We start from the raw sequence: 15,208 nt of genomic DNA on the forward strand, positions 1-15,208 counted from the left end.
GGGGGGGGGGGGGGGGGGGGGGGGTTGGCGTGGACCTTTATTCAAGCACTTTTACTTACCCTTAACTGCCTTCAAAATTCACCGAATTAGAAGTGTAATCTACTGTCACGCAATTGTATTTTAAAGACTTCACTAGTGACCAGACAGCATCATGAAAACAAAGGAAGGCACCAGATAGGACAAGGAGAAAAGTTTAAAGAAGAGCTAATTCATCAAACAAAATTCCAAGGTTTAAGCACTTAAAGGATTTTTTTTTTTTTTTTTTTTTTTTTTACCCCATCATTCAAAGGTGGGATAATAAACAAAGCAATAAACAAATAAAGAACCAGCCAAGAAGCTCCCTTTAGGAATGCTGCAAAAATTCCCATTAGCAAAAAAAAAAGTCAAGTATAAGACGCAGCAAACAAGTGAACAAAAATGATCTGGTCAACTGACACCAAAGCTGAACTTTCTAACCCTTATCCACATCAAAAGCCTGTTTACTTTTGCCATCTGTGATTACCTGACACCATTTTTATTTTTCTTGCACTGTCAAACTCTTTTGAAGCTCCAGTCACAACCATGTCTGTAACGTTTTTCTTCATCACTTCGTATCTATGCTATATTGGTGTTAATTTAACACACAAAATACAAATATAATACATTAAAGTTTTTGTAACAACAGAGTACCTTAAATACGTTTAACAAAAAGACCACTGAACGTTTTGGACTCCAGTACAAACAACAAGAGAACTGTTCTTTGAAAAGTTTTGACATGACATCTTTGTCTTTTTCCATGAACTCACTATTGTTTTTTCTGATTCTCAGACTGATAACATTGTAAGGACAAAAAGCTTCCAGGAAAAAACAAGTGTTCCTCATTCCTTCAAATGACAGCTCTACCACTGTTTTAACTAGACAGCCAATCCTGTGTAGGCTTGGACTAACCCAGCTTTGGGGAAAATGTCACAGGCCTGCCTTCCTGTCAGGTTATTACTCTCCTGGTCATTTTTTTCCAGTTCTCAACAACTCAAACCGTCGAACTGCAGATAAGCAAAACAAGTCTTGCTTATCTAGGCATTCCTGTCCTCTGCCCACTCGTTCTTTCTCATATTTTCCATTGCTCAAACTGCATGAAACTTTCTCAGTGACGTCTTTCTTTCTCTTTTCACTTGCCTTGGGTGTTGTATTGCATTTTTGACTCAGTTTAGTCCTAACAACATGCACTGAGAGCTGTGTCCCTTGACTGGCCCCTGACAGCACACTGACATCAATCCATATCTCAAGAGATAGTAGGCATAGCTTAAAAGGGAAAGACCTTTTTGCACCATTTTTATTTGAGAAGACTGTCCACAGTTGTTGAGTAGCTGTGTTTCATGGTTGCACATTCATTTTTCATCGATGCTGCTCTCCTACTCTCTTTTTTTCCTGCACAAATTTAAACATGTATCAGTATCATGTGCTGATAGATGTATTCCTATCAGTCATAGTTTACATGTTACTGCATTATGTACTGTCATTACTTTCATCGTTTTTAATAATTTTAGGAAAATTTTAATAGATAAATAAAGTTGACTCAAACCACTCTATTTGAGATTAAAGTATAAACTTACACAACACTAGCAAAGGGACACAAATTGTTTTTCACTTTCCTAAATAACTTTTAATTTACTTTTAAATTCAACCAGCACTTCCACCAAGTTTTCTCTTCCACATCAGCTTGATTGACCTGCACATATTTTTTACTTTGCATTTGATTATTTGACAGCCTACTTTCTCACCTAGCAGTCTCCAAAATACAGTGCTTTGAAAAAGTATCCTTCCCTCTTCAACCTTTTCACATTTTGTTACATTATATTACAGAAGAACAAAAAAAACTTCTCTTACAGAAATCTTATAGGCCTGTTATGGCCTTACTTAATATTTGCTTCACTTAAAAAATACACAAGCAGCACAGATGCGCCCTGAAAGGATAGTGAATTAAATCTCAGTCAAGAGTTTGGAAAAAATCCAGAAATTGTGGGCATCATCTGGAGTCTGTGCTTCAAGACCCTTATCCATGTGCTGCTTTGTGTATGGAATATATTTGTTTGGGTATTCTTGTGTTTGAATTTCTACATTAATGTGATGTGATAAGACACTTCTGATGTTTTCTGTGGCTCCTAATTGGTTTAACAGCTCATGTCCTGGTTGCACTTGAATGCACTTTCCCATGGCGTTACACTTTTGATGTGAATTAATATTCAAATTATCTGAGAAATGAATTATAAGCTTTTCATTATTTGGATACCACAATTATTAAAATAAAGAGAAAGAAAGCATGCAATGGGTCTATATGCATTCTTCCATTTGAAATAAGTCACTTTAATAAATTCATGTTTTGATGACGTTATAATATTTTTTATCTTTTATTTATCCTCCAACTTCACAGCTACTGTGTACATTACATACCTTGATGTTTGTGGGTATATATTACAATACTTACACATTAGCATGCAAATTGCCACTTTAAAATTGCAACAATTTGAAAATATATACAATGATATAACTTACTAGCTTGGTACATATCTAAATTAGTGTCTCTGCAAAGAGCCTTGAAAGAATTAGCATGTTTGTAGTTTCACTTCGGAAACCTCACCTTGCCTGTAAATTAGGTTTGGCAGTGACTCTACAACGCTGCCTCAGGACAAAGGATAAAACGGCGACCTGCCAGACTGCCAGCTTTTATTCAGTCCAGGTTTGATGCTGCAAACTTCTGAAAGCAAAGAACACCTGGTTTTGGATGAGACTTCTCAAAGGGCTCCCAGTAATCCTCTGTTGTAATCAGCCAGCTTTACTTCATTCCCCCCCACCAAGTTTATTAAAACAGCACTGAGCAGTGGCTGCCAGATATATTGTTCCATAGTCCCATTTGCATAAAAAGCAACAGGGTGCCATATGGGTCTCTGCAGAGCTGTCTTGGATTTTTCTAAGAGGAAAAAAAAAGTGGACTTATTTTGCTGTAGACAGACTTCTGCATGTAACTCACTTGAGATGGCCAAGAGTGTTAATTAGAGCTCAGTCGAACTCTAGAAACACAGCATTAGTGTTGAGATGCACCTTGTGTCTTTCATATTTTGTTTTATAAGATTCATCATGAACCTTCTTCTCTGATCAACCCTGATGTGTCAGAAGGTAAAGGGAAAGAATCATTTGAAGGATCACTGTGCCTCTGCTCTCACCTCTGTCCTTGATCAAATGGAACTTTTACTTGAAGGTGTCACTGTAATTAGAGTCTCTGCAAGTGTGGGGAAAGTGGATATGGAGCGAGTGGGCGGATGAATGCGTGTGTGCATGAATGTCAGGCTTCTTTTTTTTAATTGCCTGCATATTGTGAAGTGCAAATCTCATCCTTCAGGAGCATAAACAGTCAAGAAAATCTGTAAAAGAAAAATCTTTGCACCTGCTTTATTGGTATTGCAAAATCTGAAAACAAAATCATGGCTAATAACATTTTGGTGCTGGGATGATTAACTTTTCTACACTTTCTTTTCTTATTAAACTCTGCCTCTTGCCAAAATTAGAAAAACAACATCTTTATTATGACTTACGATCTCTGCTAGAAAAGTTTGAGCAAGTCTAAAGCTGCTTTTTTTTTTTTTGCATATTTCAAATTTTCAGGAGTTGACAAAGCTTAACCCAAAAAGCACAGCTCTTCTCTGGGCATTTATTCCAACCCTACATCATGTAAGAAATTTTTGACACATTTTTGACAGGCAATTACAAGTTCAGGTCAATTCAAGTCTTGTCTGAATTCTTGCTGTCCAATTTCAAGTCAAAGCACAAGTAATTTAGGGCCAAATCTTAGTTTAGTTGTCTAAATCAGAACTATTAGGGGCAAGTTTCAAGTCTTTGAGGGTCAAAACCAAGGCTTTCACATTTCAGGACCTTCTTCTCAAGTCCAAGTCAAGCTTTCAATCTGAGTCCAAGTCAAGTTTGTAATATTTCATCCAATTAAAAACTCTTCCTGTCAAGTCTCAAGTCTTTGAGGGAAAACTCTTACCCTTACCCCGTTAAGTCTCAAGTCTCAGAAGAATGAAGTTTCGAGTGTTTCACCATGAGACTCATTTTATTCAGGGGAAAGTCTCAAATCCTTGGCCAAAGTCAAAGTAAATTATTTTCCCATAAGTCAAAGTCACGGTACAAGTTTTGCTATCTGCAAAATTCTAAATAAATCTATTCTATTCCAGTCGAAAACATCGGTTTTTAAATCTGTGACCTGAAGTCCAACTCGTCTTTAGGGAGCAAACCCACTAATAAACTTGGTAGCTGCTAGTAATTCTACATGCTATGCATCTACCTGTCTTTGTTTGATTTGGGCCTGGTACCTACAGTGGAAACAACAGGAGGAGAAAAACTATGCCAGATAACTACACTGCTCTCCTTGGGGATTAATTGCACTTTGGGAGTGAAGCTCTAAGTTAAGTGTGACTATTTTTGAAACTTTGTTGCAACTTGAGTCTGTAATTCTGACAGCAGGTGAGATAATCCCTATTAGATTTATTTAAGTGGCACTAAAATACACTTTTCCACTCCTTTTTTACCAGAAACTTAGCACTACAAGGCAATAAAAGCCATAAAAACATCAGTGATTTCCAGTGACGCATCATTACGTTCAGTCCTACACTACATCAAAAGATAACTGAACTATTCACACCTTCACTGATTTCTTGCAACTCTTGGGAATTCACCCACCTTTCTCTTCACATGCCTTTCATGCATTCTTTAAGTTTCTCTTTAACTGAACTTTTTTTTATTTGCTGAACATGAATAAAAGCCTTAGCGTCTCTGAAGCTGAAAGCCCCCCATCCCCAACCCCCTTCTCCGCCTGCCTACACAGACAGACGTTTTCAGAACCAAAAGTGGGAATCCTCTGCCTTCTCCTCACATTCATTTTCACATTCTCCTCCCCTTACTGCACATCCACAAATTATTCGGGGAAAGGATAAAGGCGTGCATGCGAGCAAATGAATGGCTTGATTTAGATTCAAATTGCATAAAGTGAGCTAATCGGAATAACTGACAAAAGCTCTATGACGGAGAAGTGATAACCTGCAGGCTGCTTCCTTATTGCAGGAGATGGGACTGAAGTGCTGGGCTGGTGTACAGGTCTAATTGCATGACTCAGTGAAGGGGTAAAATGACTGACATGTAAGGAAAGATTTCTTTGAGATCCAACACTTAATGACTTTTACTTTGCATGATAAATCAGAACTCACAGCCTTCTTCTTTTTCTACTTTTTAAAAGTCAAATTTCCAGTTGAACTTTTCTCTCAGCCTCTTTTCACTACATTTTTAAGGAAGCCTGTTTGTCTGTTATACAAGCTAACTGCTTTTGTCTATCTTTTGCTTTCTTGTTTAGAAATCCTCTTTATCCTGTTTAGCTCTTTTTCAAGGATTTTTTTTATGTAGGAGTTATTTATGTCCCCTTTTAGCGACAATGTTATTCCATCATAATGAGAAAAGTATTATATTGCAATTCTGCAGTTTATGTTGTTTACCATATCACAACAGAAATAATCTCAGTGAGATACAACAAAAGAAAATAGTTGAAATTTTAATCTTATTTAATTTAATTCAGTTTATTTCTATAGCACCAAATCAGAACCAGTGGCCTCTCAAGTTACGACACAAAAGTTATTCCAATTTGATCCCTTATTTGAAATATTGCAGCCAAGGTCAGTTCAACATTAAATTTGTTTAAAAGTTTTCTATCAAAGGAAATCCAGCAGATTGCATCCAGTCTTTGACTTGCAGCGTATCCAACTATGTGGCATCAGTAGACTACGGACTGCATCACCTTTGCTTCAACCCCTCATACTGAGCATGCATTCAGCGACAGCAGTAAGGAACATTTCCCTTTAACAGAAAGAAACCTCCAGCTGAATCCGACTCAGTGTGAGCGGCCATCTTCCATGAGGTTTGAGAATAGAAAAACAAAAAATGAAAAAACACAGCTGGAGACTTTTAACTGCTTTATTTTTTATTTTTTACTGTCTGATAGTAACAAATTACAGTGGTGCACCACTAAGGAAACAAATGCACTCATTTTTCAGTGTCATTTCTGGACAGGGTGAAAAGGTTTTTGGGATTCTTTTGGCCTGACAAAGCCACACATATTTTGAATTCACCCTTCCCTCTAGGTTTTACCTATTCTAATGGTTTTATTAAACAACTTTGGCAAAAATAAAAATAAAATACACTGTCCCATTGCACATTAAAAAGCAAATAAATACAAAAAAAAATGTTTATACAGTTGTACAACATGAGTAAATCTAGTTCCTGTTGTTGCTTGTAAACAACAAAAGGAAATAGGATTAAGGGACAAACAGAAGTTGAGTAAGTAGTCTTAACTAAGGCAAAAAAAAGAGACGAAGACACAGTGACATCACAGGGTGAAAAGTTCTATGTGATTGAAAATTTGCACTTCTAATTCACTGAGAGCTAATTAACAGCATGCGGATTATTTTTCTAATGAAGGACAATGGAGGGTATACTTTTCATTACCAATTATCCCCTCAAAGTCACCTCATGTTATTACTTGCTGCAGTTATGAAATGAGTTACAATGTATTATAAGTCCTGGAGAAATTATGCCTCAATTATCATTTCCTAGTGTTGTTATAATAGGTGTGCAGTCCGTCTCTGCTGAGATAAGTTGTGTTGCTATTTCTGAAAATATGAAAACTTTATGGTGCAGCAAACTTTTGTTAAATCTTCAATATCCTAATTTACCTATGCTTAAGTTTCGTTTTGAATCTAAAACTAATGAGATGTTTTGTCCTTCACTTTAACTCACATTTAATTCCTAACTGCAGATAATCTGCAGACAGAAATGTTTAGTCTGAACAAACTTCATGACAAGATGACAAAGACAAATTGTTCTACAAAATTTATTAAACTCAGCTTTAGCATGATAACATCTCCCATAAGGATGGGAGCTGACAACTTCTAAGTTACTGGTCACTTATAATTTGTTGTAATTTTTTTTAATTAAAAAGTCGTTTTGAAAGTAATACATCAGCTTATGTCTAAAAATGTTGTAATTAGAAATATCAACCACTGCAGGACAGTCCAGAGTTAATTCAACTAATCTTGGGTGGATACGATAATCTTGAGTAAAAATAGTTCCACAAAAATTTAAAACAAAATGTAACAATTATTTCTACATATCTAACATAAAATGAAATATTGATTATGTGATGTAATAGTGGTTATATTGTCATTATAAACACATTATTCATTATTTTCCAATGATTTGTTAAATCTTTATTTGTGCTTTTTGAGGTTTGTACTTTACTTTTCTGTTCTTGAAGGGAAAGACGAGTTTAACAAGCTGTTCTTATTTGGTTAATTAATCAGCCTGAATTCAGCTGCTTGGCAGAGATGCTGCTTATGGCTTGCCAACTATCACTTTTAAACAGCCTTAACTTATTAAGAGCGATGGGTGGCACCCCTTTAACGTGTACACCATGTTTTCTGCATTTGGAAAAATGTTCAAACAGTCACATCTTACTTTCTTGTAATTAAAGGAGAAATGTATTTAGCAACAAAAAGATGGGGAAACGGTGGTGCTGGATCACTTCTGCACTTTCTCTGTGCTCTCATTCAAAGAATGTTTAACGGCAGGAACAGTAAGACAGACATTTTTTTTTGTGGTTTTGAAAGCAATAAACTTGATTTTCAGATATATAAGGATAATAAATTGTGTGTTTTTGCTGTCCAGTAGACGCTAAACAGAGATTGTATCTGTGAGTAGCTGCATTTTCAATAGATGTAAATGTCAACATTTAGTATTCAAATTCACAAAATGAGCCAGAAATTTGTAAATGTTTTGTAAAACCTTGGATGCTTTAAATCCACATAAAAGAAGAAACAACTGTATATTGATCAGTTTTCTTCAAAGGTTTTGGTGATTATTTAATCTTCTCTTCAATTACGTCAACATTTTCACGGTGCAGTTTGAATTTTGTTGCCTTCCGCTTAGACAGGAATGTGTTCCTAATCGCATAGTATATGGTTCATCATGCAACATGACACCCGACTGCTGAGCTTCATCATGTTAACATATTTTTCTGATGTAGATGATCAACTTTGGTGTCCATCTACTGTGTTTGATCAGTTGATTCTTCTGTGTAAATCCTCTTATCCGTTTCTCTAATTTGTATGTTACTGTCCTGCTTCCCCTCAGAGCCAAGAAGAAGACAAAGCCCTTGAACCTTAAGATTCACAGCAGTGTGGGGAGCTGTGAGAATCTGCCCACGCAGCGGTCACCGCTCCACACCGAGCGATCTTTGCGATCCTTCTTCTTTCCGTCTTTCATCCCTTCCACACCTCCTGTTCATGCTGAAACACCCTCTGCAAGTAAGTGAGCGCACATTATAAACCAATCTTACATTTTATTGTCGGTTCATGTCAGCGTTTTATTTTCTGCAAAAGGCATTTTGCTCTCTGTGAGGTTAAGTCACAGACATTATTTCACTGTGGGGATGAAAAATTCTCTGAAGTTGAAAGTTTATCCACAATTGTAACTTCAAATTTATTTTGCAGGATAACCTGTACACCTGTGCACAGAATGTTTAAGCAAAGCTTTTCAGGGTTATAAATGAACTATGTAACTCTATTAAAACCATGTTTTGCACTTTGCTGTGTCCATTTACAACTCACAAAAAAATTCTTCTTTCTTTCAATCTAATATTTGTTAGAAAAACTTCCACAGCAAAGCTTAGTTGGAAAATGGACCATATGGGGAATCAGGCTGTTCCATTACGGCCGGAGGTAGTGTGTCGCTGCACACCGGCAGCCTTATTGGTTGATGCATTATAGGCAAACTGCGGAAGCCATTAGATTGAGGAGGAGATGGGAAAAGGCAGAAAAATAGAGAGTAATGGAGGCCCTGTCATTGAAACGAGTGATGTATGGCTGTGACTTAGTGTTGGGAATACTCTCTGACATAACCAACAGGGATGTGGGGCGCAGCCATGAATAGACGTAAGCAGAGGCATGGCAATGAATAATCAATCTCGACATGCATAAGACAGAGAAAAAGAAACAAACTTAAAATAATAAAATAGCTACAGACATAAGCAAACACACTGCACCATTCTGAAGTGTGTGTTAAAATTCAAAACTCTAAATGCACACTATTAGTCAACAACATTTCTATGTACAATGTCATACAACCTACCCGTCAATCAATCTTTACTTGCTGAACACTTTCCATTCATAACAAGAGCAGCACAAGAGGGAAAGAAAACCAAAGAAACCCCTTCCCAAGTCTATTTTTTTTATCTTTATATCTTTCAACAAAGTAAATTCAACCCTACTTTATGTCATCGTTCGTAATGAAAAAGCAGCAACTTTTACCTTATCGAGTAAACAAGGTAACAGTCACGCAAAACTGCATGTGGTTGTGTTTCTCTTCAAGATTAGTAAGTTTTAAATAGTTTTTACATCCGTAGCCTGCATGCCTCATCTCTAACTGATCTGTCACTGACTGTCATGCAGGCGAAGGTTCAGTTCATCCAACATGCCTGAATGATGCTGTTCCCATGAACTATATCTTTCAGGCTGCTACCTGCAATCATTCACCCTTTTTCTAATAGTTCAGCTAGTCCCAGAAGTTAAACCTTTCCCGTGGAACGTATGCAAAGAACAGAAAAACAGAAAACAAAATATACGTTTAAAAAATGTTGGTAAATTCATGTAAAAGTAAGGAATGATTCATAGATCCTGGAGCACAGGATCTATGAGCACAGAACCTCAATTTCTACTCTGAATTTGGAAGTCAATCGCAACAACACTCTTTTTCTAAATCATTAATTGTTACCATAGATATCCAGGATTGACAGCTGTATTTGCAAATATGAAGTTCTTTGTTCCATTTGAAGAAAACCATGATTAGGAGCCTCGAGAACAGCTAATTACTACCTCTCCAAAATGAGTTTGTCAATTGATCCCTGGAAGCAATTATTTCAGAAATTAGCTAGTAACACTTCTTGAATACGGGAAAAATTCAGTTGCTCTGCTTTAGTATTTGTACCTGTTTTTGTAAAGAAAAATGGAAAATATCAACCAATGTATAGATTTAGCTATTTTCCCATTTCATCTCATGAGGAGACGGAACTTATTCCCAAGTAAACAGTAATGGTTTTAGGTTGCACTCTAACTTTAACACAGGAATGTATCAGTTGTGAAGTTAATAGCACATAAATATTGCAAGCAAACAAAATGTTATTCTCCAAAACCATGAATCTGCAATAAAGCTGTGTCTTGTAAGTAGACATGCTTGACATGTAATTGGCATCAAGATAGCATCTTGTTCCAATTTAATCTGTTTTTATCAGAAAGGCCAACAGTAATTTTATCTTTCTTAACAAAGAAAAAGAAAAATATGTTTCAAACTTCTCAAGAAACTTCAGAAGCATGCTGCTCTCTGTGTTGCACACATAAGTGTAGTTTTATGAACTAACAGAAATTAATTTTCAGTTTAGACACTCTGCTTTTACACTCATTTTTGCTTCAATTTTGGAAAAGAGTTTTACAAGAGCAGAGTGTTTTTTGCTCTTGGGTTGGGTCATCCAATATAATAAAAGTTAATTGATGGTGTACTCCAACATGGCTTTGTAACGCAAAAAAAAAAAAAGAAGACTGACGCATCTGACCAGTCAGGACATATTTTGGTTGGATGTAAACAATGTGGCCTAGAAAAAATAGAAATGTCCACATCGCTTATTTTGGGAATGGCGCATGTGAGTTTGTGTTTAAACGCTTGGATGAGCATACGGCCAGTGTGTGTGCAGCCCGGTCAGCCAGGATAAACATCTGTCCAGGGTCTAGTTTGGGATTATAGTATCACTGCCATCTCGTACGTCAGAAATCTGCAGCCTACAACATTATCCCTCGTCCCTTGAGTCATGTGAATCAAACAGACAGAGGATCCACAAGATTGGCTGAGGTGACCGAGACCACACGCTGTCTGCTCGAGATGAATCAATGCCAGGACTAAGCTGAGCGCTATTGTGAGAATACATTCATTTTCCCACCAGGATGCACTGCTTAAGATTGTATGTGGATAAGATATGATGGAGGATTAATGGCACAAGTCATACAGTTTAGCTGTAAACTGTATGACTTGCTACATTGTTTATTTCCGAAGAACGGTTGTAGATAGTTTTGTGGTCAATCTCTAGATAGATTACTTCTTATCTCACTTTGATATAAACACTCGTCTCCACATTTATTTTTTCATCTGGCTAAAAAAGAGATTACTTTAGGGGAAATCTAGGTTTTATTGATGTAACACAATTTAACATTAAAAATGAAAAAAAATAAAATCCGTACAGTAGTTGGGGTAGAGTTAGACATCAAAGGGAAAAAAATATGTTAATAAAAGAGTCATTTTAAAAGATTAGTGGTGCCTCACTTCTACAATTACTTTGTACAAACCAGTTGGACACAATTTTTTCTTCTCCCATACTCTCATATACTTCCTCTCTAGGTTTCCACTCTGATGTCATTCTCTGACTAATTTTTAAAGATTTTTACTTTCCACATGTTAACTTAACTTGTGACCATGTTAAGTTATTCAAAATATTCAGTAGCTTTTGTTTCATCTGTCAGCATGAAGAAAGTATGAGGAAAAGTTTATGGAAATTCACATAATAACTATCCAGTTTCCCACCATCATAACTGAAGGCTAAACCACATATTTTTTACTTCAATGGCATTTTTTTGTAAGTGGCTAAGAGGAATGTTCTATGCTGTCACATCAAAGTTATTCCCCAGGGCAAGCAGCAAGACAAAGATTATCAACTATCAAACTTAAAAAAGTTCAAAAGTTAACAGCCTTACATTTACGTCAGAGCAGCAAAAAGGCATTTACCTTCCAGCACGTTCCTTCTGGTCTTGCTTTATTGTCTCTCTAAAACATTTGAGATCAATGTTTTAATTTCAAAATGAATTTCAAAACCAAGCAAAGATAAAAGGAATAAAAGCAAAATTAAATTTTTAAATGATAATTTTATGTATTAACCTGTCTGTCACGAGAGGACCCAAATTTGGGTCCTCTCGTGACAGGGGTGTCAAACTCCAGTCCTCAAGGGCCGCTGCCCTGCAACTTTTAGATGTGCCTCTGCTGCGCCACACCTGAAAAGAATAATTAGGTCATTAGCAAGGCTCAGGAGAACCGATCTACACAGGGAGGAGGTAATTAAGCCATTTCATTCCACTGCTTTTTACCTGTGGCACATCTAAACACTGCAGGACAACGGCCCTTGAGGACTGGAGTTTGACACCCCTGTATGACAACCTGAGACCAACAGGTTAATTGAAGAAAGCTAACCAAATTAGTTTTTATGTAAAAACAACAACTAAAAAGTAATTCCTCACTAATCCTAATAACCGGTTCTTCATAGCAATGACTGTCATTGAGTCAGGAGTGGCAGTAATTGTGGCGGGGGCTGTTGTTTACTCTTCCTTTTGGTCACAAAGAGTGACACACATGGGCCATATTTGGAATCGAGCCTTGCAACTTGAAAGCCCTGCATGGTTGATTAGACTCATCAGTGTGTCTGTGAGCACTGAGCGAGCTTTTCTGACATCTGCATTCAAAGTCACTCATCCACATTTCTCCATATGATAAAAGATGGCTTACAGTAGAGTGAACAGTGGATTAAGGTTTCCAGCAGATATACAGTACATGAATCATAATGTTTTATCTGGCAAATTTAGCAGATGGTCAATGAGTACTACTTTGGTATTCCATTGTGTTTAAATCTTTAGGGCATATCCATTATTTTGCATTAATTTCACTGTTGAAAACATTTAATGCTAACAGGAATGTTACAAAACATGCAGCTGCTTTAGAAGTTGCAGCGTTTCTTTCTAAACAAAAGATTTACTTTGCTTTAGTGAGAAAGAACAACGTTTTTTTCTCTCAATGAGTGATCATTAAATTTTAAATTAGGAGCAGAGGCAATTTACCAGTTATTTCAAAACAAAAACAGAGGTCACATTTTAAACTGTTTAACATATTCTATTAGCTTTGGATGTATTTGGATCTAAAAAATTTAGATCCATACCCTGACTTATCTTGAAACTTGAGATTTCCAAAGTTTGGCCAACATTTTCACAACCAACAAGTTTAAAAACATTAAGCAGACAAACTCTACTCCACATTATTGTACAGCTATCATGTTATCTGTTAAAGTCTCAATCTGTGTGGAAAAGTAGCAGCCATAATCAACCACCAAAATGATTAAACATGCAGTAGAAACTCCAATTTCCTTTTATTTAACATTTAAGATTTATGTTTTTGCTCTGGGGTAAATTTAAACCTCTTGCTGGCAGAAATAGTTGAATTTGAGTCTTTTTCCTGCACCGACAACTTTCACTTCAAAAAGTGTCTTCACTTAAAGCAGGGGTGTCCAAAGTCGGTCCTGGAGGGTCGGCATCCTACATGTTTTAGTTCTCTCCCTGGTTTAATGCACCTGGATCAAATAATTGCTCATTAGAGGCCTAAGAGGAACATTCTCATGCTGAAAAGGTTGTTACCACCACCAGGGAGAGAACTAAAACATGCAGGATGCCGGCCCTCAGGACCGACTTTGGACACCACTGACTTAAAGGATCTGGCTATTTTTGCTATGACATGTTCACTGATTGGAAAAATATCAGATATTTGAGTTTCCAGCTGATCAGTCACTGGTCAAGGTTGATCAAACTGAAAATGGACTGAAATGGACCACCAGTCAATTTTTCATCTCTAATAAAAGCTGTACCTAAAAGCCAAGATAGCAGAAAAGTTAAGGTGGCAATGTAAGAGTGGTGAAAAATATTCTTTTAGAGAGGTTTGATGACTGCAAGCTTAAAGCTAAGCTCCTTTATTACATCCAAGAAACGTAAATGGTACAGGATCACACAGTGATTGACAGTAATAAAGGCACTGGAATTTTAAAAAAACTAAAAATGAGCAATCTCTCCACCTAGTATTCAGGTGCAGATCATTAGTCACAGTACAAATACGGTTTCTAAGTGCTATAAAAGCAGACAAAGTGGTTAAAAACATTTTTATTATTCATAAACTTTGTCAACTGTGCAAAGATAACTGTCTGCCAAAATCCTGGGATAAAGGACAGTTTGACAGCATGTAGCAATTTAAAGAAAGGAAGTTCATATTTAATTTCTTTAGGACTGGAAGAAGAAAAAAATAAACTACTGCTGAGACAGTTTTCAAAGTTCAACTTCTGGTGAAGTTGAACTTCGCCTTTATGATAAAGGTAAAAGAAAGTTCTTCCATGCTACCTTATAATATTATATTTTGCAATGCAGATCACTCAAAAGTCAATCATTATGATGGTCTTATAGAGTCAAGTTTTTATTTAAAGTTAGACTTGACTATAGTTCACTTGACCTTTTTAAATGTTATTAAGCCTTCAATATCCCAGCAAACTGTGAATTTCTTAAACACATTAAAATACAAAGTGAAAGATTAGTCACCCAAAGGTCCAATAGGTGTCTTTTACTATGCAGGTAATGTTTAGATCACATTTGACTATTTAGATTAATGTGAGGCTCTGAAATATTCTTTTTAAGATCTTCCAAACAACAGCTGCCAATCCATGGCCACTAGACGGGGATCTCTCGTCATTAGAGAGCCCCTAAGCTTGTAAGACACTATCCTGTTTCTATCCTGTTTCTGCTGGAGCATGCAATTTTTGCTCAAAATCTAAATAACTTCTGCCATGTTTTTAACTACTGGTCTCTAAGAGTATCACTTAAACATTAATTTTAATCTCAGGTGTCCAAAAAAAAAAAAAAAAGTTTGCAAGCTAATTCTCTTGTTTGGTGTTGTTGTTTATCTCCCATGGTCCACTCAAAGTTTAGTCAGTTTTTGTGGGTTGCTTCAGGTGATAAAATAAATCATTGTTATGTGGTTGTGAAATGTTATGGTGACCACAGAGATATTTATTTGTGTGCTGCTCACCTCTTGTGCCCGAGGCTGTTTGAGCCCACACAACTGGATTAGACAGACACCCTGGGTTGTGTCCACTTGGACATCTAGTTCTGGCATTTTACCAGCACACCTGCTCCAAAGCTAATGTGGACACGCATAAGATGGAAGTACAGAGGGAGGGAAAGAGAGTGTGGGAGTCTGCAAGTGTGTGCTTGTGGATATAAATGGCTTAAAT

The 15,208-nt window shown here is 36.6% G+C and overlaps 1 protein-coding gene across 3 annotated transcripts in view; it reads left to right on the forward strand.

Moving 5' to 3' along the window:
• Window positions 1-15,208, forward strand: part of ksr2 (kinase suppressor of ras 2) — a 114,924-nt gene that overhangs the window by 49,767 nt on the left and 49,949 nt on the right. For all 3 annotated transcript variants that reach the window (XM_015028814.1, XM_015028815.1, XM_015028813.1), the window contains one exon: window positions 8,209-8,381. In XM_015028814.1, the coding sequence (XP_014884300.1) occupies window positions 8,209-8,381 (173 nt within the window). The remainder of the gene's footprint in view (window positions 1-8,208; window positions 8,382-15,208) is intronic.

This window comes from Poecilia latipinna, unplaced genomic scaffold (genome assembly GCF_001443285.1).
Source record: "Poecilia latipinna isolate Pla-1442-1.1 unplaced genomic scaffold, P_latipinna-1.0 Scaffold136, whole genome shotgun sequence".
NCBI classification, from domain to species: domain Eukaryota; kingdom Metazoa; phylum Chordata; class Actinopteri; order Cyprinodontiformes; family Poeciliidae; genus Poecilia; species Poecilia latipinna.